General features: G+C 51.0%; 6 protein-coding genes across 6 annotated transcripts; 3 read left to right on the top strand and 3 right to left on the bottom strand.

The window, feature by feature from the left end:
* Positions 1-895: 895 nt before the first annotated feature.
* Positions 896-2,477, top strand: NFIA_025710 (uncharacterized protein; the record flags this gene model as incomplete). The annotated part of the gene is made up of 3 exons (XM_001261394.1): positions 896-1,124; positions 1,183-1,530; positions 1,849-2,477. 3 exons carry the CDS (start codon positions 896-898, stop codon positions 2,475-2,477), a joined length of 1,206 nt encoding a protein of 401 aa, XP_001261395.1.
* A 464-nt stretch (positions 2,478-2,941) lies between these two features.
* Positions 2,942-5,150, bottom strand: NFIA_025700 (gamma-glutamyltransferase; the record flags this gene model as incomplete). Its single annotated transcript, XM_001261393.1, has 6 exons — positions 2,942-3,390; positions 3,442-3,575; positions 3,623-3,783; positions 3,842-4,421; positions 4,476-4,635; positions 4,976-5,150. 6 exons carry the CDS (start codon positions 5,148-5,150, stop codon positions 2,942-2,944), a joined length of 1,659 nt encoding a protein of 552 aa, XP_001261394.1.
* Positions 5,151-5,920: 770 nt separating this feature from the next.
* On the bottom strand, positions 5,921-6,847 carry NFIA_025690 (uncharacterized protein; the record flags this gene model as incomplete). Its single annotated transcript, XM_001261392.1, has 2 exons — positions 5,921-6,302; positions 6,444-6,847. The coding sequence occupies 2 exons, from the start codon at positions 6,845-6,847 to the stop codon at positions 5,921-5,923; spliced, it is 786 nt and encodes a 261-aa protein (XP_001261393.1).
* A 6,042-nt stretch (positions 6,848-12,889) lies between these two features.
* On the top strand, positions 12,890-14,832 carry sit2 (putative siderochrome-iron transporter; the record flags this gene model as incomplete). The annotated part of the gene is made up of 3 exons (XM_001261391.1): positions 12,890-13,164; positions 13,224-13,837; positions 13,898-14,832. 3 exons carry the CDS (start codon positions 12,890-12,892, stop codon positions 14,830-14,832), a joined length of 1,824 nt encoding a protein of 607 aa, XP_001261392.1.
* A 1,107-nt stretch (positions 14,833-15,939) lies between these two features.
* NFIA_025670 (GH92 family glycosyl hydrolase) lies at positions 15,940-18,419 on the top strand (the record flags this gene model as incomplete). Its single annotated transcript, XM_001261390.1, has 3 exons — positions 15,940-17,051; positions 17,104-17,778; positions 17,828-18,419. The coding sequence occupies 3 exons, from the start codon at positions 15,940-15,942 to the stop codon at positions 18,417-18,419; spliced, it is 2,379 nt and encodes a 792-aa protein (XP_001261391.1).
* A 345-nt stretch (positions 18,420-18,764) lies between these two features.
* Positions 18,765-22,193, bottom strand: NFIA_025660 (putative NF-X1 finger transcription factor; the record flags this gene model as incomplete). Its single annotated transcript, XM_001261389.1, has 1 exon — positions 18,765-22,193. The coding sequence occupies one exon, from the start codon at positions 22,191-22,193 to the stop codon at positions 18,765-18,767; it is 3,429 nt and encodes a 1,142-aa protein (XP_001261390.1).
* Between the last annotated feature and the right edge of the window lie 663 nt (positions 22,194-22,856).

The following is a 22,856-nucleotide window of genomic DNA, read 5'->3' as shown; positions in this document are numbered from 1 at the left end:
GTCTGTCAGACATGGTTGGTTCTGTCTGGGTGATGCTTTTTATGGCTAACACAAATGTGAAAGTGTCAGTGAAATTGAGATATTCACTGATTGACATGAAACGCATACCTCAGTCATACCTGACTGCCTTGCCCTACAATATTAAGCAAAGCTATAGCTTCCGCATATTGAATGGGCAGCAAGGGTAGTGACGCAGAATCCTTTTGAGTCGGGCGTAACAGGCTTAGGATAAAATTATGACTAAGTAATTGAGGCTCAGATATCAGTTTGAGAGAGCCCTGCTCCCTTTGTAAGTCCCTTGTAAATTAGACTGAGCTGAATAGTGAGGAACACCGCTGGTGGAAATAATTTCAAAGTGCAACAAAACAAAACGCGGAGAAGGGCGGCGCACAGGCCAATTGGGGCTATTCAGATCCAGCGCGGCGACCGGCCCAGTGCCAAGGTTTACCTGTCAATCGACCATGATAATCGAAGTCGAATCAATGATCACAAGAGAAAGACTACTATCTTTCTAGTACCCAATGTCTCCTGGGTCACACCTCGGGGCTAATAATTATGCAGTTTATCACATGATGTCACGTGGAATTTTGTCTTGGGGTGTGTAGTTAGACCTCGAAACCGCGGGTGGCTTCATTTGTCGTCGTAAATTCCCTCTCTTGTTGAGCAACAGTTCGCGTAACCATGAACAGAATAAGAAGCAGAATTTCTAGGATGACTTCATCAACATCAAAATTGATACGCAGGAACATGTCCTTGACTTGTCGCGGTACATCATTTGCATTTCTCAGATAAGCACACACTCTAACAGATATCTCTTCGTTCAGGAGAGCCCATTCAGCGCGAGCAACTCTTTGAATACACGAATGGGCGATTTCTGGTCAATGAGAAACATGAAATGTCCAAACGATATGCCAAGTTTGATCTTGATGCTCTATGCTCGCTAGTCTCGTCTTTGCCCTCTGTCTCTTCACCTATATCCAAGATTGAGAAGACGGAGGGTGGCTTCAACAAAGCTTTGTTGCTGACTGCAGAAAATGGGAAAGAAGTCATCGCCAAGATACCATGTCCTGCTGTTGTGCCGTCGAAGTATAGCACTGCGTCCGAAGTTGCCACATTGGAATATGGTAAACTATATGTCGGCGCCGTTGTAAAACCAAACTCCTAATACGATTGTTCTTCCAGTGAAGTCTCTTACTTCTATTCCGGTGTCCAAAGTCCTTGCCTGGAGCTGTGATGCTCTAAACCCTGTCGGGAGCGAATACATTGTAATGGAGAAAGCCAAGGGACGGCAGCTAGTCGAAGTATGGGGCGAGATGGATCAGCTGCAAAAGTTCAAACTTATCCAAAACCTCGTCCGGCTGGAAAGCCAGCTGGCCTCAGTGAAGTTCCCTGGTTACGGAAACTTGTACCTACGTCATTCGGTTCAACACATAAGTCGAGTGATACCTATAGATGATGTCTATTGCATTGGTCCTGTCTACAATGCGACTTGGTTTCCGCAGTTCGACAACAAGAATGACGCCGGTCCATGTCTGTTTCTATCCTATGTGGCTGATCCGATGCTAACATCTACTTCTAAAGGGGAAAACCTCTGCGATCTTGGACTGGCGTTAGCCAATCGTGGCCTTAGACATGTACAGCATTCGACTCTTGTTCCACGTGGGCCCCATTATGGCTCCAAAGACGAACATATTCGGATCTTAGAGTCTGCGTCAAAGATTATACCAATGCTAGCCGGCTATACTCCACTACAACGGTTCACTAACCCAACACTGTGGCACGATGACCTTCACTTGGGCAATATATTTGTTTGTGACGAAGACCCTACAAATATCTTGAGCATAATAGACTGGCAATTCATGTCAATCATGCCAGCGTTTATGCAAGTCCAGTGGCCCTCTTTCCTTTGCCCTCCCGACAACTACGAAATTGGGATGGTCAAACCAGAGCTACCGCCCAACTTCGATGAAATGGACTCAGATGAGAAAGCTTTTGCGATAACGGAGAGAGATCAAGCTTTGCTGACAAAATGTTACGAAGCGGCACTCGCCAAAAACCACCTTCAATCATACTTGGCCTTTACTCGAGTCGATCCTGCTATCCGGCATTTGTTTACTTTCTGTGAAACTACATCTAGGAATGGGATCATACCTCTTCGCGATTCTCTGGTGAGCATTTCGGAAAGATGGGGTCGAAGGGGCCTTTCTCACGACTGTCCTTACCAAGTCTCGAATGACGAATTATCAAAGCACAGATTTGAGCTTGCTAGGTATGAGGATTGGCATAAACTAAAGTCATACACTCAAGAGTTATTGCAGTCAGATGATGATGGCTGGGTGCCCCCTCAACTTGACTTTGACAAGGTTAAAGCAAGGCACGCTGAACTTTTCCAGCTTTACATCCAGAAAGAAACCGAAGAACGACCGGAAGAGGAGGCAAAGAAGCTTTGGTTTTATGTCGATAGAGAATATGGTTGATTGTCCCTACAGACCAGCAGATCTTAAATACTTGAGGGCAAGTGGGGAATGCTCAAGACAAATATATTTTAAAGAATGAGAAGGAAGGAGGACATAGTATTCTTCCTTCTGGTTCATCATCCGCGCTCTGGTCTGGTGTGGGCGACAAGTTACCGTAAGGTAAGCGAGAGCCTGTCGGATTGTGACAAGACACGAGAGTGCTAGGCGCATACCAGCAGCTCCAATAGCACGCAGCGTGCTGATCAGCGATGCTGTCGAATTGAATTTCTAGGCGTCAGTCTGGAACAAGTCAAGAATCGTAATTTCATTTCCCGTATATACATGGGTATAAAGTGCTGTATGTAAACTGGCCGAAATATATACTCCGCAGTCCAGAACGCTCGTGTGAGCCAACATCCTCGAGGTCTGCTGTCACCTGAACTGCATCTATGCCATGATTCGTAAATTGATTTGCACGGCAACAATCAAATCGAGAAGCCGCCCGAATCTAACTGCCTGGGCTCTCCAGCGGCGTCAAATGTCCCATTCGGGAGAACCCGGATGGCCTGCGCCGTGCTCTGACCTGGAGCGACCCAAGTCACATTATGACCACGAGACTTCATGAAATCGACGGTTGAATTGTCATAGGTATACTCGAAGCTGACCTGATTTGGTATTAGCTGATCGTGCAAACGGGGTTGAGCCAATGCCTGCGCTGCCGATAGTCCTTGGTCAATAACGCGAATTATATTTTGCACGGTGGCTGTTATAATCCGGCTACCACCAGCGGAGCCAGCGAGGAAAAATAACTTTCCATCCGGACGTGTGACTATGGCGGGTGTGATGGAAGACAGTGGACGCTTTCCAGGGCGAATGTAGTTCGCCTTTGAAGGAGCATATCCAAAAGAATTGGATTTTCCAGGAACGGAGAAATCTGATGAAAATATTAGTTTAGTTGAATGGGGTCAGACAGTGCAGCACTTACCGTCCATTTCGTTGTTCATTATGATTCCGGTTTCAGGAACCATGACTTGGCTGCCAAAGAGGGTATTAATGGTTGTGACGAGGGAGATCGCCAGGCCTGTATGATCTGCCGCTACCACATGTGATGTACCCGAACTGGGTTTGTCAGTAAGGACTTCAAGGAAGACGAAGAATATTCGTACTCATTCAGACTCTCAATTCCTTGCGGATTGTAGGCAGACACATTCTGTGTGCGGTAATCGGAAATCTTTCGTCGGATTTCATCAATGGTGGATTGCTTCAACATGTTTTCTTCATACTCATCCAGCCCAGCGACGAAGAGAGGGTCGCCGAGATTAGTTCTCTTAGTCTCTGTCAGTCGATTTCTTGCGCTGCTTGTTGAAGAAAGCAATTCAACATACCTCACCGTACCCAAAACGCATGGCTTCGTCCAGTCGGTGTGTGCTCAAGTTCACATTATCCGGGACGAAGAAGCCATCGTAAGTACTCAGAATCTTCAGAATACTCATGGCAACAGTACCGCTTGAGGGAGCCGATGTGCTTGTGATCTGGTATCCCCGGTAATCGATCTGTGATACGTTTCGAATGGCTACAGTATAGTTGCGCAAATCCTCCATTGTCATGGTACCATTCGCGGCCTGCAGCGCGTTGATCATTGTCTCCGCGATCGGTCCTGAGTAAAAAGCATCCGGTCCCTTGTTTGCGATGGTTTCGAGCGTATCAGCGTAGCGCCTCCGAGTCATGATGTCTCCCAGTCCAACCCGGGTGCCATTGGGAGCAAAGTCGAGCGCCCATGTCGGGTTCTCGACTAAAAAGTCCTTGCCGTCACCAACAGCCGATTTCATGTACTTCACTAGATCCTGGCCAACGGGGAAGCCCTCACGAGCTGTCCTGATTGCAGGTTGCACCAGGACCGACCACGGCAATAAACCATACTTCTTGTGAAGATGCTCCAATCCACGCAGCTCGCCAGGCACGCCACTTAGACACACATTAGTTCTCTTCCGCAATTCAGCCGGGTAGAGTAAATCTCACCTAGCTAAGCCACCAATTGTAGATGCGTGAGTCGAGTTATTGAACATCTCCTCGAATGCGGCAGCCGGAGCCGTCTCACGGAAGTCGATGAACTCGAAGGAGCCATTAGGAGCCCGGACTAGCATAAAGCCACCACCCCCAATCCCACTATGGTACATGCCTGGGAATACAATAAGTCGATTGATCTGGTCCGGTTCCAATGCGGGGGCTTACCAATTACTCCGACACAGAGGACTGTCGCAACCAGCTACATCGTAAAGCTTAGTACTACCCAGAAAGCCTCGCGATTGGTGCTCTCCTATGGACGGGACAAGGATGAAGCTTGGAGAACTCACAGCATCGGCAGCATTTCCACCCAACTCTAGGATGTCGATTCCATGGCGACTGCAGATAGCACTCTCACTGGCGACTGCCCCGCGCTTTCCATCCTTTACATGTTGACCTTGATGATTTCCACCATTGGGATTACGGCACGTAAGATCCAAGGGTGAAGTAAGTACATTTGGTACATGTATGACCAACATCAGGAGTAGTAGTGTGACCAAGAACGCGGCCCTTAGATGTCCGGACATTGTTGTAACTCGATCCGGTCTGCGCGCCACCGACTGGGATGAATCGCTCACTCCGACCGGGGTATTTAAAGGAGAAGAATGCAACAGTGGCTGGGTGCGCCATTGTAATTAGACTTTGGCTCAACTCCTACAATGAATGGCGCGATATGCAAAGGATGAGGGGAAGCATGGCTTATGGACTACTATACCTGTTTCTCCACATCTTGGAGTATCCTAGGTGACTTAGGCCCCTGCATCACGAAGGCGCCGAGACCGGATGCGCTGCGGAGTCCGGAGCCCAGGGTTATTTGACTGATAGGACGGAAGCCTACCAAGAGACTGCAAATGGCTGAACACACACTGTCAGGATAGTGCAACAATAAGAATATCCAAGATAACGAAAAAAAAAATGAGAAAAAGAATGAACTGACAAAGGATGATAAAGTCAAGGACTCAAGGGAGAGAAAAGTCGACTCACATTGGACATTCCCACAGATAAGCGGTCGCGTGGGCAGGGCATTTGATAAGCTTCGGCGTCTCCCTTCCAGTGACTTTCCCTCGTTCTATCTGTGGTTCGGCCAACAGGAATCGCGACTCAGGCCGTCCGGCACCCGTCCCTCATTCGTCGCAGAACTTGGGCGTCATTATTAATGCCTTAGAGACAGGCATACAGGCAGAACTCTCCTCCACCACACACTGCTCTGTGGAAGCTTGCCTTTTCTTGGCTCGCCCATCCTTCTGATGTATTTCGGAAAGCCTCGCGTGCTGGTGGGTGTGGTGCGCTGTGTGCACATCTAATCTTCGCCCCTGCGCTTCAAGCCATGCGGATCTCCAGCCTGCTAGAGACCGTGTTTGCTGGGACTGACAACGGCCGTTGCCACTTGTCATAAAGAACTAGCCGTTGAGATCGACTGCCTGTCGTATCCAAGTGATAGTTTCGGTCCAGATTGGAGGAATGTCTTGTAAAGGCTGCAAAACCGCAGCCACCAAGCGACGTCCCCAATCGTTAACATACCATTTATCTGACAGCAGGTGCATGCCAACTCCATAGTGTAGGAATAATATACGAGCGATCCAGTCTCCCTGCTTCAACAGAGCAATGTAGTCTCCGCCAATATGGACGGGCCAGGATATAATGCCTCCACGAGGACCTCCCAATGGCCATAAACTGATGGTGTCGTGTAGAAAATCCCAGGTGTCCTGGTAGGCTGCCCGGTGCGGTTCACTGGCATCGTTCATGACGGCCGCTACTTGTCGTAAAGAATCTAGAAGAGCACTTGCACGATGTCAGCTGTTCCATTCAACGATGCAGGCGGAGGAAGATACGTACCTTCGCAGCGGCACAAGCTTCGCATTCCACGTCCTGCGGCCAGAATCAGCTATCATACTAGGCACAAAGGAATGAATGGTAAATCACCCTTGAGATGTGACATTCTCCTCCCGTTTCACATCGTTCGGGAACCGTAGCCACTCTTTCAATTGCCCTGGATGTCGATGCAGATGATGGTAAAGAAAAGCACATCCGACAAGGAGACGGCGAGTTTCCAGGACCTGGGCTAGTGGATCAAACGGATGAGTATCCCCGGCGACGCATGGATATGCAGTCGCACATAGGAGGATGAAAACCGCGCAGATGAACGCAGGTCCACAATTCTCTGGGGAGATGTCCACGAGAACCCGACTAAAAGCCGAACATGCCTGATTTTGATATTTGAGCGCAGCTTCCATCCACGGGCGCTTGTCGTCCGGGTTCAGGAAGGCTAGGTGCAGAGCTGTCAGTGCAAGTAAGCTGTCCAACAGAAAAGGGTGGGATGTGGCCATTTCCGGGACGACCGTCTGGAAGTGAGTCGCATCGATTTTGCCTTGATGCAAGGTATGGTAAGTTTTTGTCAGATAATGATGCATCAACCTCATCTCGAGCATTCTCGTGGACATGGGCCACTCTTGAGGCGTTGTGTCAATGATCTCTCGCGGGGTAGATGCACGTTGGCTGTCGACTTCACTGGCCGATGATGGATAGATGCATTCTAGCTGCCGTTTCTTGCATAACCCACAGCTGTAATCGAGTCAGTATTTGGTTCACGGAATGATTGACATGTAGCCTTGACAGCATGGCGCTGAATGGTCAAAGCCGTTGGCGCGAAGGGACGACCGATGAAATGGAGCAGTCGCACCTGGGTAGCGCTTCATCGCATTTGACATGCCGCTTCTTGCAGTTAGTACATCCCTTTCGGGATTTAGTATGACTGCGACGCGGTGGCATCAGAGAGCGAATGATGATCTCAGGAACTAACTCGGGTTTTGGCGTTGTTTAGTACGCCGAGAAGGTATGTCCTGATTGGGAGAATGATCCAACAGGCGTGGCTCGCAAATCGCGATGATTTAATCCGAAATCCGTGGATCAGAGGTTAGCCCCAATTATCATCAGATGATAGCTGCGAAATGTTGTTTGCAAACCGTGTGAAGCACACAAGACACAAAGCTGTCAATGCGGAGGCAGCTGGAGCCGAGTGGAGCCACCCGATTAGGTGTCAGTGTATGCCTGAGGCGGAAATCCTACTATCTCAGGCGTCACAGACTCCCAAGTCACAATCCACACAGACCTCGAAGTCCTCGAAGTTGGGAGTAGGTTGGAAATGCTAGCTTTGTGAACATTATCGTTGTTGGAACTATCAACGCTCTAAGGTCCACAACCTGGCTCAGGATGTGCCCTGGATTTGCAAAACAGCTGAGGCGCTTCTTAAGGGTTTGTTACTATTTACGTGCATATTTTCTCCTGCAGCGAACCCAATTAATCTTGATGAATAACATAATTCCTTCTAGAGAGGTATACCAGCAGTAATTCTCTTTGCTAGCTGTATCTCAACCCTGCCCGAGTTGAATGATGTTCATCTCCCTTTTAATCAAGAAAGTCAGAGGGGCGTCGGGAAGTTCCCGTTGTTCTCCGTATCCTTCGTGCCAAGACATCGCAGGTCTCTGTGTCCCACATGTCCCCCCTTCCCCTTTCTGGTATGGCTTTCTGGCACATCACTTCATTAAAATACGTCACCTTCAAGAATGGAATAATTAATATAAGAGAACTTCGCTCTTTGTTCAACATTCGCGCCTCGCAACTTCTTCCTCCGCAGACCTCCATACCGTTTGTACGAGCGTCAAGCGCCCCTTACCTTTTCGCCCAATCTCATAGGCTTTTTCCCGTTGGAACTGCGATTGCGGTTGTCCTCTCATTCCTGCTGTGCGCTCCCGTCTCTTTAGCCATGAACTAGTCTGAAACCAATAGCCCTGACTTGACGAGTCGAGGACGGTCTGCCTACCCGTGTCGTACCAAAGTTCGAAATATTTTTTTATGGCGGCTACGCTCTTTCTTGGCCAGATTCTGAAAGGCCGGAGAGGGCTTTACACTCTCACGAAACAACTGCAGGATTGTGTCTGGCTTGCTACGTAAGCCCTTTTGGCATCCTGTTATTAAGCGTTGATTATTTAACAATTCATAGCAACGAACATCAGGAGACAGTCGTTGCGAAGAGTGTCCGGCACTTCAGATTACAGAACGAACGGGATATTTTACTTCGATTCCAAGACCGAACGCCCTGTATTCGACCTCTAATTGAAGAGCTTGGTGACTCCACTGTTCCTCCTACACTCATATTAAAATACCTTGATGATGATGCTCTTCGTGCTTCAAATAAGCAGCGGCTTACTCGTCTAGAGGTGAAGTATGTTGCGAAAAGGGTGCTAGAAGCACTTTCAGTGTTGCATGATGAGGGATTTGTACATACTGGTATGCTCCGCCTATTTAGGTTTTCTACTTTGCGAACTTTATTAATGGGAAGGGTAGTAGATATCAAACCAAGCAATGTGTTAGTGAACTATGGTCATAGCGATGTCCGTTTTACAGATGTCCAATTAGCAGATTTTGGAAGCACAGTTCACGTAGACTCTCTTTATGCACAACATGGCGACCCTATTGGCACGCCTATTTTTAGAAGTCCTGAAGCTCAACTCCAAATGAGATGGGGTACTGCAACAGACATTTGGTCTTTTGGTGCAATGGCAAGTCCAAACCTCGCACCAGAAAGATCAGATCTAAATCATAACGTCTAATTACCGCACAGCTGATCAGTCTTCTCTATGGAGATGGATTCCACATGTTCAAGCCGGATGTTCCTCCAGATCACGATGATTACGATGTCATGATTCTCATGAAGCATCATAGATGCTTCGGGCCATTTCCAGAATCATATGAACGGATTGCAGACCCGCAGCGACTGGCAATCCTAGTCTGGATCATGCAAAACAGCCCTCCTGAGACACTGCGACCATTTCATCTCACCAGTACCCAGGAGATCTGTCAGGAAGATAAGGAATTTGTACTAAGAGCAATGAAGCTTGATCCTCGGGATAGACCTTCAGCACGGCAGCTCTTGGAAGATGAATGGTTTTGTCACTCTTGAATACAATGTACTGTTCGGAGCTCAACCCCAATCCTCAATTTTTCCAGTCCTTATCTGCATATACATACAGCAATTCTTGGCTTTATAAGACAGCTCCTCAGAACTATATTGCATGTACTCAAATCTTGACTATTTTCGTATTTTCCACCTCCCCTCCATTTCCCAAATCCGAGTCGGTCGCAAAATCAGCGGTCGAAATCATGCATAGATAACTAGCGTTTGAGGGGAAAGTGCACGCTCTTTCCGTCTCCGTTTTCATCGAAACAGACTCCAGTATAGTGGTCTCGCGGATCGTCGCTCGAATGTTGAGCTTCCCTGTTTCTGATTTAGCTCATACTCGGATGGAGTCGGGTATGTTGTTTAGACCTCAGGCAGACTTCGTGGTTCCTGGCGGCACCAGGTGTTTAGAAGCCTCGACTGCACTCTTGAAGTCTGGGCCTTGCTGGAGAGCGATGGACTCCGGTCTGAGCCAGTCGGAAGCTGAGTGGCGACTGAGAGTGTTATCTCTTGTCCACCTTTGGTAATACTACCGATCGGGACTTTCTTTAGAATACGGTTGAAAGACCTGTTGAACGAACAAGGAGGAAAATCCTGTAAAGATGGTTGAAGTCTGGACTGCTTGGGCTACGGACTCCATTCATCAATAGAATATGACTGGACTTATATAATGCGTAACGAGGTAGGACACTGTGGTGTAGCCTAGTTTGAAAGAATATGAGCCAGACGCCCCTACAAGTAGTCTGGGCAACTCTCAGTTTGCTATATAGCCTTCCGCGGACAAAGCAAAGCCCAACTCCAAGATAGTATGTTTATGAGGCATTTCGCTGGGTGGAGGGATTTGTTCTATCCCCTAGCAGGCACCAGCGACGCACAAGAGATCACAGCACTTATCTGTCCGACCACATTGACTGCGTAGGTCAGGGCTTCCATAGGTCACAAAGCTATTGAATTCAGACTGGGGAAATATGTAAGCGCTCAGTCAAGGTGCCTGGCGCTTATTCCATGCTGTTAGTCTGCGCCACCGCGGCTCGTTGGAGCGCTGTCACTGGCACGACCAGGTTGTTGTTGACCAGTTCCTGTTGTACTTTCCAGTGTAAAGGGCTTTTCTCTTTCCTCGGTGCTTTCCGGACATAGGATGGCGGAATAGGCAACGGAAGGAATCTGGACAAGAGAATTCCCACATCATTTTCAGAGTGAGATCGATGTCCTGGAGAGTTAGTCTGGTAAGAGTGGCCCAGATGGTCCCGTGCGACATGTATCTCAGTGACACCGTTCCCGAGAAGAAAGCCAAATGGCTGAAACTTCCTACGTCTTTTAATATTATTACGAACGAACGCTCGGCACCAACCCAACTGTTACACAATCATCGACTCAGGTAATAGTCTGATTGGTTTTTGTTGGCTACTGTCCATGGTCCATGTGTTAGCTCACTTTGGATTCAAGAATCCAGCTGCGTGTCGCTCTCGAAGACTCTTTAGCCAGCCAATATTCTGAGCGCGCACATAGTCTCGGAGTTCCAATTCCATAGTCAGGTGAGGAAGTTTTCAGGCACAGAGAAAAGCCATCACCCATGCCGCCCACTAGTGTATTGTCTGCAACTACTCGAGAAAGTCGAGAGCACTTCATGACAGTGTTGATTTCGGTTGTCTCCTGCTTTTGGCGTCTAAATGGTCCAGACATTAGAAATATAGACATTATCTAATAGCTTCAGGCGCGTTCTTGTTCAGATAGGAAATTTTTTTGTCCTTGCTCCACTTAGTCTCGTCTCGGAAGTAGTCTGCACTGACAATAGCCGGTCTCCGCCGTCGGACACTTTGCTTTCTGACTCGGGGAAGAGTCATGATCTTCCTCGTGAAAATAAGCGACTATTATATGGATATGACTACTCCTGTTGGCTCCGCACGGCATTGTTGTCAGAGAGGAATCCTTATGGAAAACCTGTTACGACCCATAAAGCGTCATCAGATTAGATTAGATAAGGTGGACAAAGTTTCCTCGCGTTCTGCGAAGGAAAAGAAGTTTTTTGCGGCACTCTTAGCCATAATTGATGATGGTTTCTGGAAACATCGAGGGTCAAGACAGAAAGAGATTTTGTGGCGTATATTATCCTTTTGCTCCTTTCTTGGTTTGCTTGTCTCTTTCATGGCGTTCTTGTCGCTGTCCATAGTGGATACCAAAAAAGCCTAAAAGGACAAATCAGATAAAATTGATCAGATAAAGAAGCGAGCACATGCGATCAATGCCTCTGGATGACCCCCACTGGCCGGCATAGGTGACCGTTTAACTCCCAGACCCCTTTAGTAGCAACAGCTGGGACTCGCTGCTCCACTGGTGTAGAAATTGAAAATTGGTGTGCTGTTTGTGATTCATCCAGATCCCAAATTCGGGGACATCAGGGATAGATGCAAAATCCATTTGGCGTCTCATGAGCTATTGCTCGGTAGTCCATGGTCATTAAAGTGTTATCTAGTAGGATAACCACAAGGACCTGTATAATACAATGACCAGGAGTTAGGACGTCCTGTGGGCTTGGGCAGGGGCTCTGGTCCATCCGCCAGTCCCGACAATACCCATCTGTCTTTTCCTTTTTCCCGACGTTAAAAATAACGCTGGCCATCTGCTGCACGCTTGTATTGGATTTTAATGGCTTTCCAGGGATTATCGAGTACCTTTCAGATGCCCCTGAAGGCTTGATTGACTGATCAGCAAGTGATTCAAATATCGATCAACCTTGAGATAAAAACTTGATGACGACGAAGACCTATCGAGCCGACAGTGCTCCACCAACACCACAACCGGAAATTGTCACTCCCAAACGCCAATCGCGGCGCATTCAGCTGTGTCGACTCCATATCCCACTCTCTTCCTCCTCCAATCATAATTCTGCCTTCATCCAAGCCGTGGTACGCCAGGCAAGAGCCACGCCAATGGCCTTAACCTGCTCAAGTTATCTGATCCGTCTTCCCGCAGAAAATGATATCTGATCAGGCCAGCGGGATGCCAGTCCCACGCCTCTCAGACGGTCAGACCACTCACGGAAGTTCAAGCTAGTCTTCTAGTGTGGGTTCCATGCTCGATTAGACTAGCAAGAAGCAGGTGTGTGCCACGCAGAAAAGGAAATGGACGAGCAGAAAATTTTGTCTCGCACGTTCTGTTTGGTTCCCTTATCGGCTGAGTGGAGGAACTCATGGCCAGTAGATAAACGAGCCCATTTCACGACTCCGTACCATATGAATACTCGGCCCTCCCCCTTCTTCCAGGGTCTTGTCTTTCAATCTCTTTGACCCGACTTTAGCCTTTGCTCATCCTAAGCTGTACCCGCCCTTCGCTCGGGTTACTAGGAAAAAACGGTGTCATATAATTGACCTAACCTGGAAGAAAGACTGGAAGGAGGACAATATACGTCAACATGGGGCTCTTTGGCAGTTTCGGGGCTCGCAACAAAGCCACTCCTCAGGTTCCTCCTGGTGCTGAGGCCAATGCTCCAGAGGGTACACCGAAAGGTCCCGAAATAAACGATCAGCCCGACACGGATTCATCAAGGCTGAGTCTGGAGGCCCGTAATGAGAAGGAAATCGAGCAACATCCGGATCAGGTCACCGCGGATGCTCACTTGGGTGTTCAGAAAGTCGAAGCGGCTGCGCTGGTCTGGAGCAAGAAGGCAGTCTGGGCAACTTACGCCTGGTAAGTCGTCTTAGTGGGTTGAACAGCCCCGAGCTCGTCCAATTGACTGTTCACTCCAGGATTTGGGTCTGTTTCTTCCTCCTCGCCCTACAGTCAGGCATCAGTAGCAACGTCATCAACAACGCCTACAGCGGATTCCAGTCGGCTCCTCAGATCAGTACTGCCAACATCCTGTCCAGTATTATCGGCGGCGTGCTCAAGCTTCCCATTGCAAAGATACTGAATCTATGGGGTCGTGCCGAGGGTTTCCTGGTCTTCGTCGGGGTCTACACCATTGGCCTCATTATCCTGGCAGCGTGCAACGGGCCCGACTCCTATGCCGCAGGTTATGTTCTCTTTTGGATTGGGTACGACGCAATCTACCTGATTCTCGATGTCTTTGTGGCAGACACGTCCGGCTTGAGGAACAGAGCTTTCACTTTCGCTTTCGCCAACACCCCCTTCATATGCACTGCGTTCACCGCCCCGCTGGCTGGTGCGTCCTTTCTCCGCATGGCGACTTGGCGATGGGCCTATGGAGCCTTTGCGATCATCATGCCCGTTGCACTTGCGCCGCTCGCAGTCGTCTTCAAACGGTACCAGCTCAAGGCTGAGAAGATGGGGTTATATGTCCGCCAGCCCAGCGGTCGCACATGGACACAGTCTGCGGTCCACTATATTCATGAGTTTGATAGTATGTCGAACCAGCATCCTGTCCTCAGCATAGACGAGCTTCAGCTAACATTGTTACCAGTCATCGGCGCCTTCCTGTTGATGGCCGCTTGGGTGCTGCTGCTGCTGCCCTTTAGCTTGGCTAGTAACGGTCGTGCAGAATATAAGAGCGCGGCCTTCATCGCAATGGTCGTCATCGGGTTCTGCCTGCTCTTTGTCTTCGCCGCCTGGGAGAAATGGTTCGCCCGCGTCCATTTCATCAACTACGAACTGCTGAAGCAGCGCACGGTTCTGGGCGCCTGTGTCATGGCCGCCACACTCTACTTCAGTTTCTACTGCTGGGATCTCTACTTCTACAACTTCTGCACGGTTGTTTACAACCTCAACGCCGCCATGACTGGCTACATGACCCAGATTTACAACGTGGGTTCCTGCTTCTGGGGTGTTGTCTTCGGCCTTTGGGTGCGTTGGACCAAGCACTTCAAGCACACCTGTCTGTTCTTCGGCTTGCCGCTTATGATCCTGGGTGCGGGCTTGATGATTCATTTCCGTGGCCAGTCGGACGACATCGGCTACGTGATCATGTGCCAGATCTTCATTGCCTTTGGTGGTGGCACGCTGGTCATCGGCGAGCAGATGGCTGTCATGGCGTCTGCGAACCGCGAGGGCGTCCCCATGATGCTGTCGTTCATCGGTCTGTTCTCCAGCTTGGGAGGCGCCATTGGATACGCTGTGGCGGCTGCCATCTATACAAACGTCTTCCCTGGCGCTCTTGAGTCTCGTCTCCCTGCGGACCTCAAGTCCGATACCACGTCTATCTACATGGGTGGATACACTGTACAGCAGACATATCCGATGGGCTCGGCTGCTCGTGATGCGATCAACTATGCCTGGGGCCGCAGCCAGATGTATGGCGCGGTTGCTGCTACTTGCATTTTGATTCTGGGGATCCCTGCCGTTTCGGTCTGGAAGAACTACAATGTCAACAAGCATCAGAACAAGGGTGTGATGATCTAGGGGAGATAATTCTAAAGTATATGTTAGAGATACCTTTGTATAAAATTTCAGTGGGAGTTTCGCGTTTACACATCCTAATGGAAGACCACTGTTGGAGATTATTCTTGCGTCGTAGATCCTTGCATATCAAGCGCAACCATACCCCCTATATGGCAACGCAATGATACCCTTACTGGAGGGTACTGCAGTCAGCTCGCACACCAGGCTTTCATGGGTGAAACCAGGATATTCCATCGGCAGAATCCCGTTATTGGGTATGAATTCTTCCCGTGGGGAGCAGTACATGAACTTACATCAGCCAAATGGAACACAGGACATGACAGAAAGTCATAACATCAATCACCCGAGACAACGAGGTGATACTCTGTACACCCGGTTGTCATTTCACTCATAGTGGCAGATAGCACACTACTTGTGGTGGTAGATGTGGTGGAGGCAGGTGTAGTCGTAGTTGCTCACCCTGGATCAGGAAGCCCTCCTACCAAGCTCCATAGCAAATAAGCCTCAAGTTCACAAAGCTTTCTTTATTGCACCTTTTGGGCTTCATTCATCTATATCACAGATTTGAGCCATACTCTTCTCGGTCAAACAACGCACCTACTCCATTGCCTGACCTTCAGCAGGGGGTTGGCAAAGGGACTCTTGTCCAAGGATCGAAAAGTTCTTCATTGTCGCGAGGTGCTGAGCGTTCCTGCAGCTCATACCGACCTGTAAAAGTGCATCTCGAAGGCCACGGTGATGCTTTCTAAATGGTAATGTTGTCAACATCCCTGCAAGCACGTCAACTATCATAACTGGTTGGCAAATGATCGCTCTTTCAAAGCTGGAGCATGCCTGTGGCAGTAAATGCGGTCATTGTTATCTTATTTACCCCGCACGGGCATTCTCCTCCTCCTCCCGAGCAACCTCTTTTGTCTGGATTATCACTGTCAAGCGGTGTCGATCTCTCCTTCTCTGCATGGAACGTTACATTGGCATTGACAATTAGCACATTAGTTAGTTATACCTCGTCCATCTATAACAAGTTGCCATCATGCCCAACCCTCGTCTTCTACCGGGGATACTCCTCCCAATAGATGACAACCAACACAGCGTCCACTCTCCACCATGAGAATGGTAGCATTAAGGAACTTCGCTGCTATACTACCCATCCAATGGACAAGCCTCGCTGCAGGCCAACCTTCGTCAGCTGAAAATGATATCCTCAAATATGTCAATCCGCTCATCGGCTCCACCAACGGGGGCAACGTCTTCGCAGGTGCAAGTCTCCCCTACGGCCTGGCCAAAGCCGTCGCCGACGTCGACGGCCAGAACACCGGCGGCTTCGCGACAGACGGCAGCCGTGTCATTGGTTTCTCGAGCATGCACGACTCCGGCACAGGGGGTAATCCCTCGCTAGGCAATTTCCCACTCTTCCCGCAGTACTGTCCGGACGATGTGCTGGATAACTGCCGTTTTCCGAAAGCTGCGCGTGGGGTGCACTATGTCAATGAGTCGGTTGTTGCGCGGCCAGGGTACTTTGCGCTCGTGCTGGAGAATGGGATTCAGGCTGAGATGACAGTGTCGGAGCATGCAGCGCTGTACCGGTTTACCTTTCCGCCGTCCACGGCGCAGGACGGGTCGGAGCTCAGTCCGCTGATTCTGGTTGATTTGACGGACGCCTGGGATAGTCGGCAAAATGCGTCCATCATGGTTGATGCTGAGAATGGTCGGATCACGGCCAACGGGACGTTCTTGCCTAGCTTTGGAGCCGGGTCGTACGTCTCGTATTTTTGTGCGGATTTCGGGGGTGGAGCTGTGAAGGATAGTGGGATCTGGGTTAACGATCGCGCGGGGACCGAGCCTCAAGAGCTGTTTGTGACGCGGGGATTTAATCTGTTCTATCTGCAGGCTGGTGGCTTTATGAGATTCAAACGGCCCGAGGACGGGACGGTTACTGTGCGGGCGGGGGTGAGCTTTATCAGCTCGGAGAAGGCGTGCAAGAATGCAGAGATTGAGATTCCGCACCCTGAAGACGACTTCGATGCTCTGAGGCAGCGGGCTGAGAGTGCATGGCGGGAGAAACTCAGCCCTGTCTCTGTACAGGCGGGAGGCGTCACCGAAGACTTTCTCGAGAGCTTCTGGAGTGGCGTGTACCGGACTATGCTGTCTCCTCAGGACTTGACGGGCGAGAATCCGCTCTGGCGCAGTGATGAACCCTACTATGATTCCTTCTACTGGTAGGTATTGCAGGATGATATGCTATTTCTTCGCTAGCTAATGATTGAACAGTATCTGGGATTCTTTTCGGGCTCAGCACCCGTTTCTCACCATCGTTGACCCTGTCGCACAGTCTCGGATGGTACGAAGTCTCCTCGATACCTACAGGCATGAAGGTTGGTTACCGGACTGTCGTATGAGCCTTTGCAAGGGCTGGACGCAAGGCGGGTCCAACGCGGATGTCGTCCTGGCAGATGGTTTTGTCAAGAATCTTACCGGGATCGATTGGGACCTCGCGTATGAAGCCATGGTCAACGATGCGGAGAATGAGCCCCTGGAATGGTCGTACGAAGGTCGGGGTGGATTGCAGAGCTGGAAGCGCCTGAACTACATTCCTTACCTGGACTTTGACTACCTGGGGTTCGGGACCAATTCCCGCAGCATCTCACGTACCCTGGAGTATTCCTATAACGACTTCAGCCTGGCCACCGTTGGACGAGGTCTGCGCAAGCGTGACTATACCAAGTATCTCTCTCGAGCGAGCAACTGGCAGAACCTCTACAAGCCAGACCAGCAGTCCCTGATCAACGGCACCGACACGGGTTTCGTCGGCTTCTTTCAACCAAAGTATCTCAACGGAACCTGGGGCTACCAAGATCCCATCGCCTGCAGTGCCCTGGCCTCATGGTGCTCACTAACATCCAATCCGTCCGAGACCTTTGAGTCCAGCGTCTGGGAATACCAATTGTACGTTACCCCCTCCCAGACCCAAGCCACCTTTAACAAGGAACCCCAGTTACGTCCCCCACGACATGGCCACCCTAATCCACCTCCTCGGCGGCCCAGACACCTTCATCTCCCGCCTCGACTTCTTCCACACCTCCGGCCTAGCAGACATCGGCAACGAGCCCGTCTTCCTAACCGTCTTCCAATACCACTACGCCGGCCGGCCGGCCCTCTCCGCCGCGCGCGCTCACACCTACATCCCCTCCGCCTTCAACGCCTCCACATCCGGCCTCCCCGGCAACGACGACTCGGGCGCCATGGGCGCCTTCACCGTCTTCACAATGATGGGCCTCTTCCCCAACCCCGGGCAGAACGTGTACCTTATCATCCCCCCGTTCTTCGAAGCCGTGAGTGTCACTCACCCCGTGACGAACAAGACCGCGACGATACGGAATGTCAATTTCGATAGCTCTTACCGGAGGATATATATCCAGAGCGCGAGGCTGAATGGGGAGCCGTATACCAAGAATTGGATCGGTCATGAGATTTTCACGGAGGGGTGGACGCTTGAGTTGACGCTGGGTGAGGAGGAGAGTGATTGGGGTACTGGTGTGGGTGATCTGCCACCGAGCCTGGGGGAGAGTATGCATTTATGGACTTAGTTTAGTGGGATCGTGCTTGACGAGTCGTTACCCGCGGCTGGCAGTTTTGCAGAGCAGAGCAGTAGATGGGTTTGAGGGTAGATATATCGGATAGTATGAGGTGAAGGAAACTACGTTCTGGAACAGATCTATATCAGCATGGCGCTGCCTAACCTCATTACCAGGAACCTTTCTATTCGGCCTGTAACTTTAATCTAGAATCCAGCTGAATCAGATGTCGTATGCATACAAGCGCACGCTTGCTGATGAGAGTCAACAAAACACCTAACGCATCCATGCAATGTGGCATATGGCCGGAGTAGCAGACAGCAATGCATCCAGCTTTGAAACAAGTTAATCAATCAATCAATCCGTCGAGACAGCCGCTTCGGCAGGCATCTCAACCGAATCCTTCACGTCAGTCATTTCGTTATTCCCCTCCACTCTAGGCTGTTCTTCCCCTTCCGACTGTTGCTCGCGCTCACGCTCACGCTCGCGCTCCTCCTCCTGCTCCACCTTTTCCTCCTCTTCTTCCCAGTTATCCGCGACCTCAGTCGCAGGCGGAGTGGAGAGATTCTTCTTCGCGGCTCCTACGCCGGACCGAAGAACAAGCTTCTCTTTCTTAGGAAGACCCCAGCTCCCGCTGTCACTGCCAGCAAGCGCCGCGAACTTCGAGCCGGACCACGGGCTAGGACTCGCAACGGGCGTCGTGCTTCTTGTCGAGCTTACACCGTTGCTCCGACGGGACGCAGCGACCTGAGCCCAGCCGCCCTCGCTGGCTGTATCGGTGGACTGCTGCGCTTTGGCAGCTTCTTTGAGTGCCTTGGCTTCGGCGGCGGCGAGGCGTTGCGCTTCGCGCTCTTTGAGACGTTGGCGTTCGCGGAGCTTGACGCATTCGCCGACACTCTTGCCGCCGATGCCGATCGAGTTCTCGGGGCCGAACCCGAGAAGTGGTGGGGTCCATGTGGTGGGCTTTAGGACGAAGACGTGGCGGTGGGGTTCTGGGTCGAAGCTCTCGCTAGCGAAGCCCCAGTCGGCGGCTAGGGAGTGGATGAATGCACGGAGTGGGGATTTGGCGGGCTGGAAGCGTACAGATCGCTGAGTGGTGCTGGTTGCTAGGGAATGGAGGGTCGATTCGTACGTCTGTAGAGTGGAGAGGGGGGAGGTGGAAGAAAGCTGAACATACAAGTCCAGGGTTTCTGTTGAATAAGGAAGGGTGCTGGGAGAGATGTTCGAAGCAGCTGTGGTGGTCGGGTTTATCTCGACGCCAAGCGCAGATGCCAAAGCACGATTCCGCTCCAGGCGAGCGCATTCGTCGTCGCATGCCAACGGAGTCAGGGAAGTTCCTCTTGTTGCCTGCGGTACCGGTCCCTTCGATGCCGCTGCTGCATTGCAGCGCCGTGATTGACGAAGTCGTCCACAGCCACATGTTACTGTGACTGTGGACGCGCAGGGCGTCTTCTCGGGGCACTGATATGGAGCATGACAGGGTTCGGTGCATGGGTGACCGCACAGGGACTTGGTCTTTCCACATGGCTGCTGGCAAGGTCTGGAGGCATCCTCGCACTCACCAGGCCGGTGGCAGGTCTTCTGGCAGGAATGAGAGCCACATTTAAGCGGTTCACCGCACACCTCGCCACATCGCGTCTCCGCCAGCCAGCAAGGCTGGTTCTTCAAGACACGTTTGCCACAAAGACAGGCCTTCTCAGTGAGGAACGGGCACTTGGGACAGCTCTCTTCGTCAGTATGACAATTGTGAGGTGTCTGAGGATGGCCACAGGGCTTAGGTCGTTCACAGGGGAACGAGCAAGCAGGCGGTTTAGTCCCACAGGGTAAGGGTGGAGACAGAACAGTTCTACCGCAATTACACGGGATGTCCTCGAAGATTGCCTCTCGGCAAGTGTTACAAGGCCCCTTATGACAGATTTCCGGGCATGTGTGTCTTCCGCATTTCAGCGGACGACCACAGACTCGCGTGCAAATATGTTCGGCTTCAACGTCCTCGTCACTAGGTCGTAAGTGGGCCTTTAACTTCCGCCGCATCGCCTGACGTTCAATGGCCTTTTGCTCCCCAGGGCAGCATCTCTCAGCGCAAGCGTGTCGGCCACAGTGCAAGCCTGCTTTGCAAACACGGAAACACCAAGGAGGCTCAATCGTGCCCTGATGGCACACAGTTATTACCGTGGTGCGACCGCAGCGGCAATGAACTGGCACCTTGCGTCGACACGAACCACACGGACCGGTGTGGCAGATCTGGTCGCATGAGTGTCCACAATCCAACATCTTGCCACAAGGCTTCGAGCAGTTGGGTATAGGATCCTCACAGGACGTGCGGCGAGAGAAATCAGACATCTTTGTCAACGGCGTCTTCCCGCAAGGACAGTGAGAAACGACATCCGGCGACCACGGGCAATGAGCGGGATGTGCATCCTGAGGATGGCAATCCTTTTCACAGAAATGCACTCCGCAATCGAAAGGACGACTGCACTGATCTCCGCAGCTGAAACAACCAATCCACTCATCGATCGTACCATCCTCTCCTCGCGCCAGTTGACTTTCAAACTCCTCATCCTTTGAGCTGCAAAGCATCTCGGTCTGCACCTTTCCACAATAGCAACGACCTTCTATTTTGACTTCACATGTCCCACATAGGCCCTCGTGGCACGGTCGAGTACAAGTGTGTTCGCCGCAGGGCAGCAAGTCACCGCATATCTCCCCACAGCTCCAACCATTCTCGTAATCAGTATCCCGGCAGCGCTTAGTCGACGAATTCCTCCCACAGAAGCAATCCTGAGTCGGGCCCATCGCGGTACAAGGTGAGCAAGGACCAGCATGGCAAGTCGCATCGCACGGGTGCGGACAGCCTTTGCGTGGCCGTGAGCAGGTTTGACCGCACGAGTGTGGGGGAAGGCCAGGTAACGGACGGGGATCGACTTCCTTCTCACACCAACAAGAATATGTGGACGGGAAGATCTCATGTGGAAGATTACAGCCAGGGCAGCGCCACGCGCGCGGTGCACTGGGCTCCCCCTCTGCCTGGCGACGCGCAGCATCCTGGGCGGCGGATCCTTCATTCTTTGACCATTTCTTGACGCAACTCAAATGGAAAACAGTCCAGCATAACCCGCACGACCAGACCCGCGATCTCCGGCCCAGCTCGCTTGTACAAATCGGACATTCATAGAGATTGTGCGCGATGTCTTCGTGTATCCGGGTGGCGATATCAGGCGCCGTAGATTTGGTCGTGACTTTCGGCGGGCGAGCCTGAACGTTCTTCGACTTGCCCTTTCCTATCGTAGAATTGGCTGCTGAGGACGTGATTCCGTTCGGTATAACTCCATCCGTAGGCGCTCCGGGGACAAATTCAGGCGCATCAGCTCTCAAGCTCAAGTCACCCGCATCATCTGGTTGATTTTCGTCAGACGCCCGCTCGGGTTTCGACAATCGTCCCTCAAATGTCCGTCCTCCCAACCCACCGCTCACAGCCTTTGAATCTTCACCTCGTCCTCGGCCACGTCGTCTCCCATTGTCGAGGGATGCGCCTCCCCCTCGTCCACCTCGTTTCCCTCCCCTCGATCCTCTCACGGCCCGTAATGATTCGTTCGGCTGTACATTCAACGACGAAGGTTCGTTTGCTGGTACTTGAGACGTTTCCTGAGCTTCGGGTTGTGTGTTGGAAGCTGTTGGGGTAGATCGAACAGAGCCACGACCGCCACGGCCGCCTCTGCCTCGTCGTCTGCCAGTCTTCGGGCGCGGGGTGCTACTATCAGCGGTCGCCACAGGCGAACCCGACATGTTGTCGACGGCCCTAGAGGGTTCAGGCGAAGCTGCTTGAGGTACCCCCATGCACTAGTAGTTCTATAAGGCGATAGGAAAAATGGGAAAAGAGCAAGATCACTTCTCACAAAGATCAATCTGTCGCAGAGCTCAGATGCCACCTGATAAGGTGCACAGGAAAGAAACGCGGAGGCAACAGTGCAGGCCGCGCTGAAAGAAACACGACGGTGTAAAAAGTGAATAAAGAATCAAGTCAGCCCGGAGGCAAAGAAAGTAACGATTACTTTTCAAAGCACAACGAGGGAAGGAAGGGAATGGGATTTAGAAGTGTTCCCGAACAATCGCCGGAATCTTTTTTTGCTTATACGGATGCTGCTGGGTGGCGGCAAAGCTGCTGCTGCTTTGGTTCCACCACGGATTACTCCAATTGTTCCCAACAACCGAACTGGAAGAATTGGTATCAAATACGTATCTGATTTGATGGACTAAATGAGTCAGCCAGTCGTAAAACTCCAATTAAAGACCCATTTTATTTTCATAAACCATCAGCCGTTCATGAATTGTCATTGGAGAATCTGGACCAAGTCGTCGCTGTTGTAGTGAATGCAGCATACTTCCGAGTCATCGCCATTACGAAATGAGTCATACAGAGTCATCAACCCCTACACAAGATGCATTACA

Source organism: Aspergillus fischeri, genomic scaffold (assembly GCF_000149645.3).
Source record: "Aspergillus fischeri NRRL 181 1099437636263 genomic scaffold, whole genome shotgun sequence".
Lineage (NCBI taxonomy): Eukaryota > Fungi > Ascomycota > Eurotiomycetes > Eurotiales > Aspergillaceae > Aspergillus > Aspergillus fischeri.
Note: the sequence above shows the minus strand (reverse complement) of the source record. Positions and strands in the feature narration are given on the sequence as shown.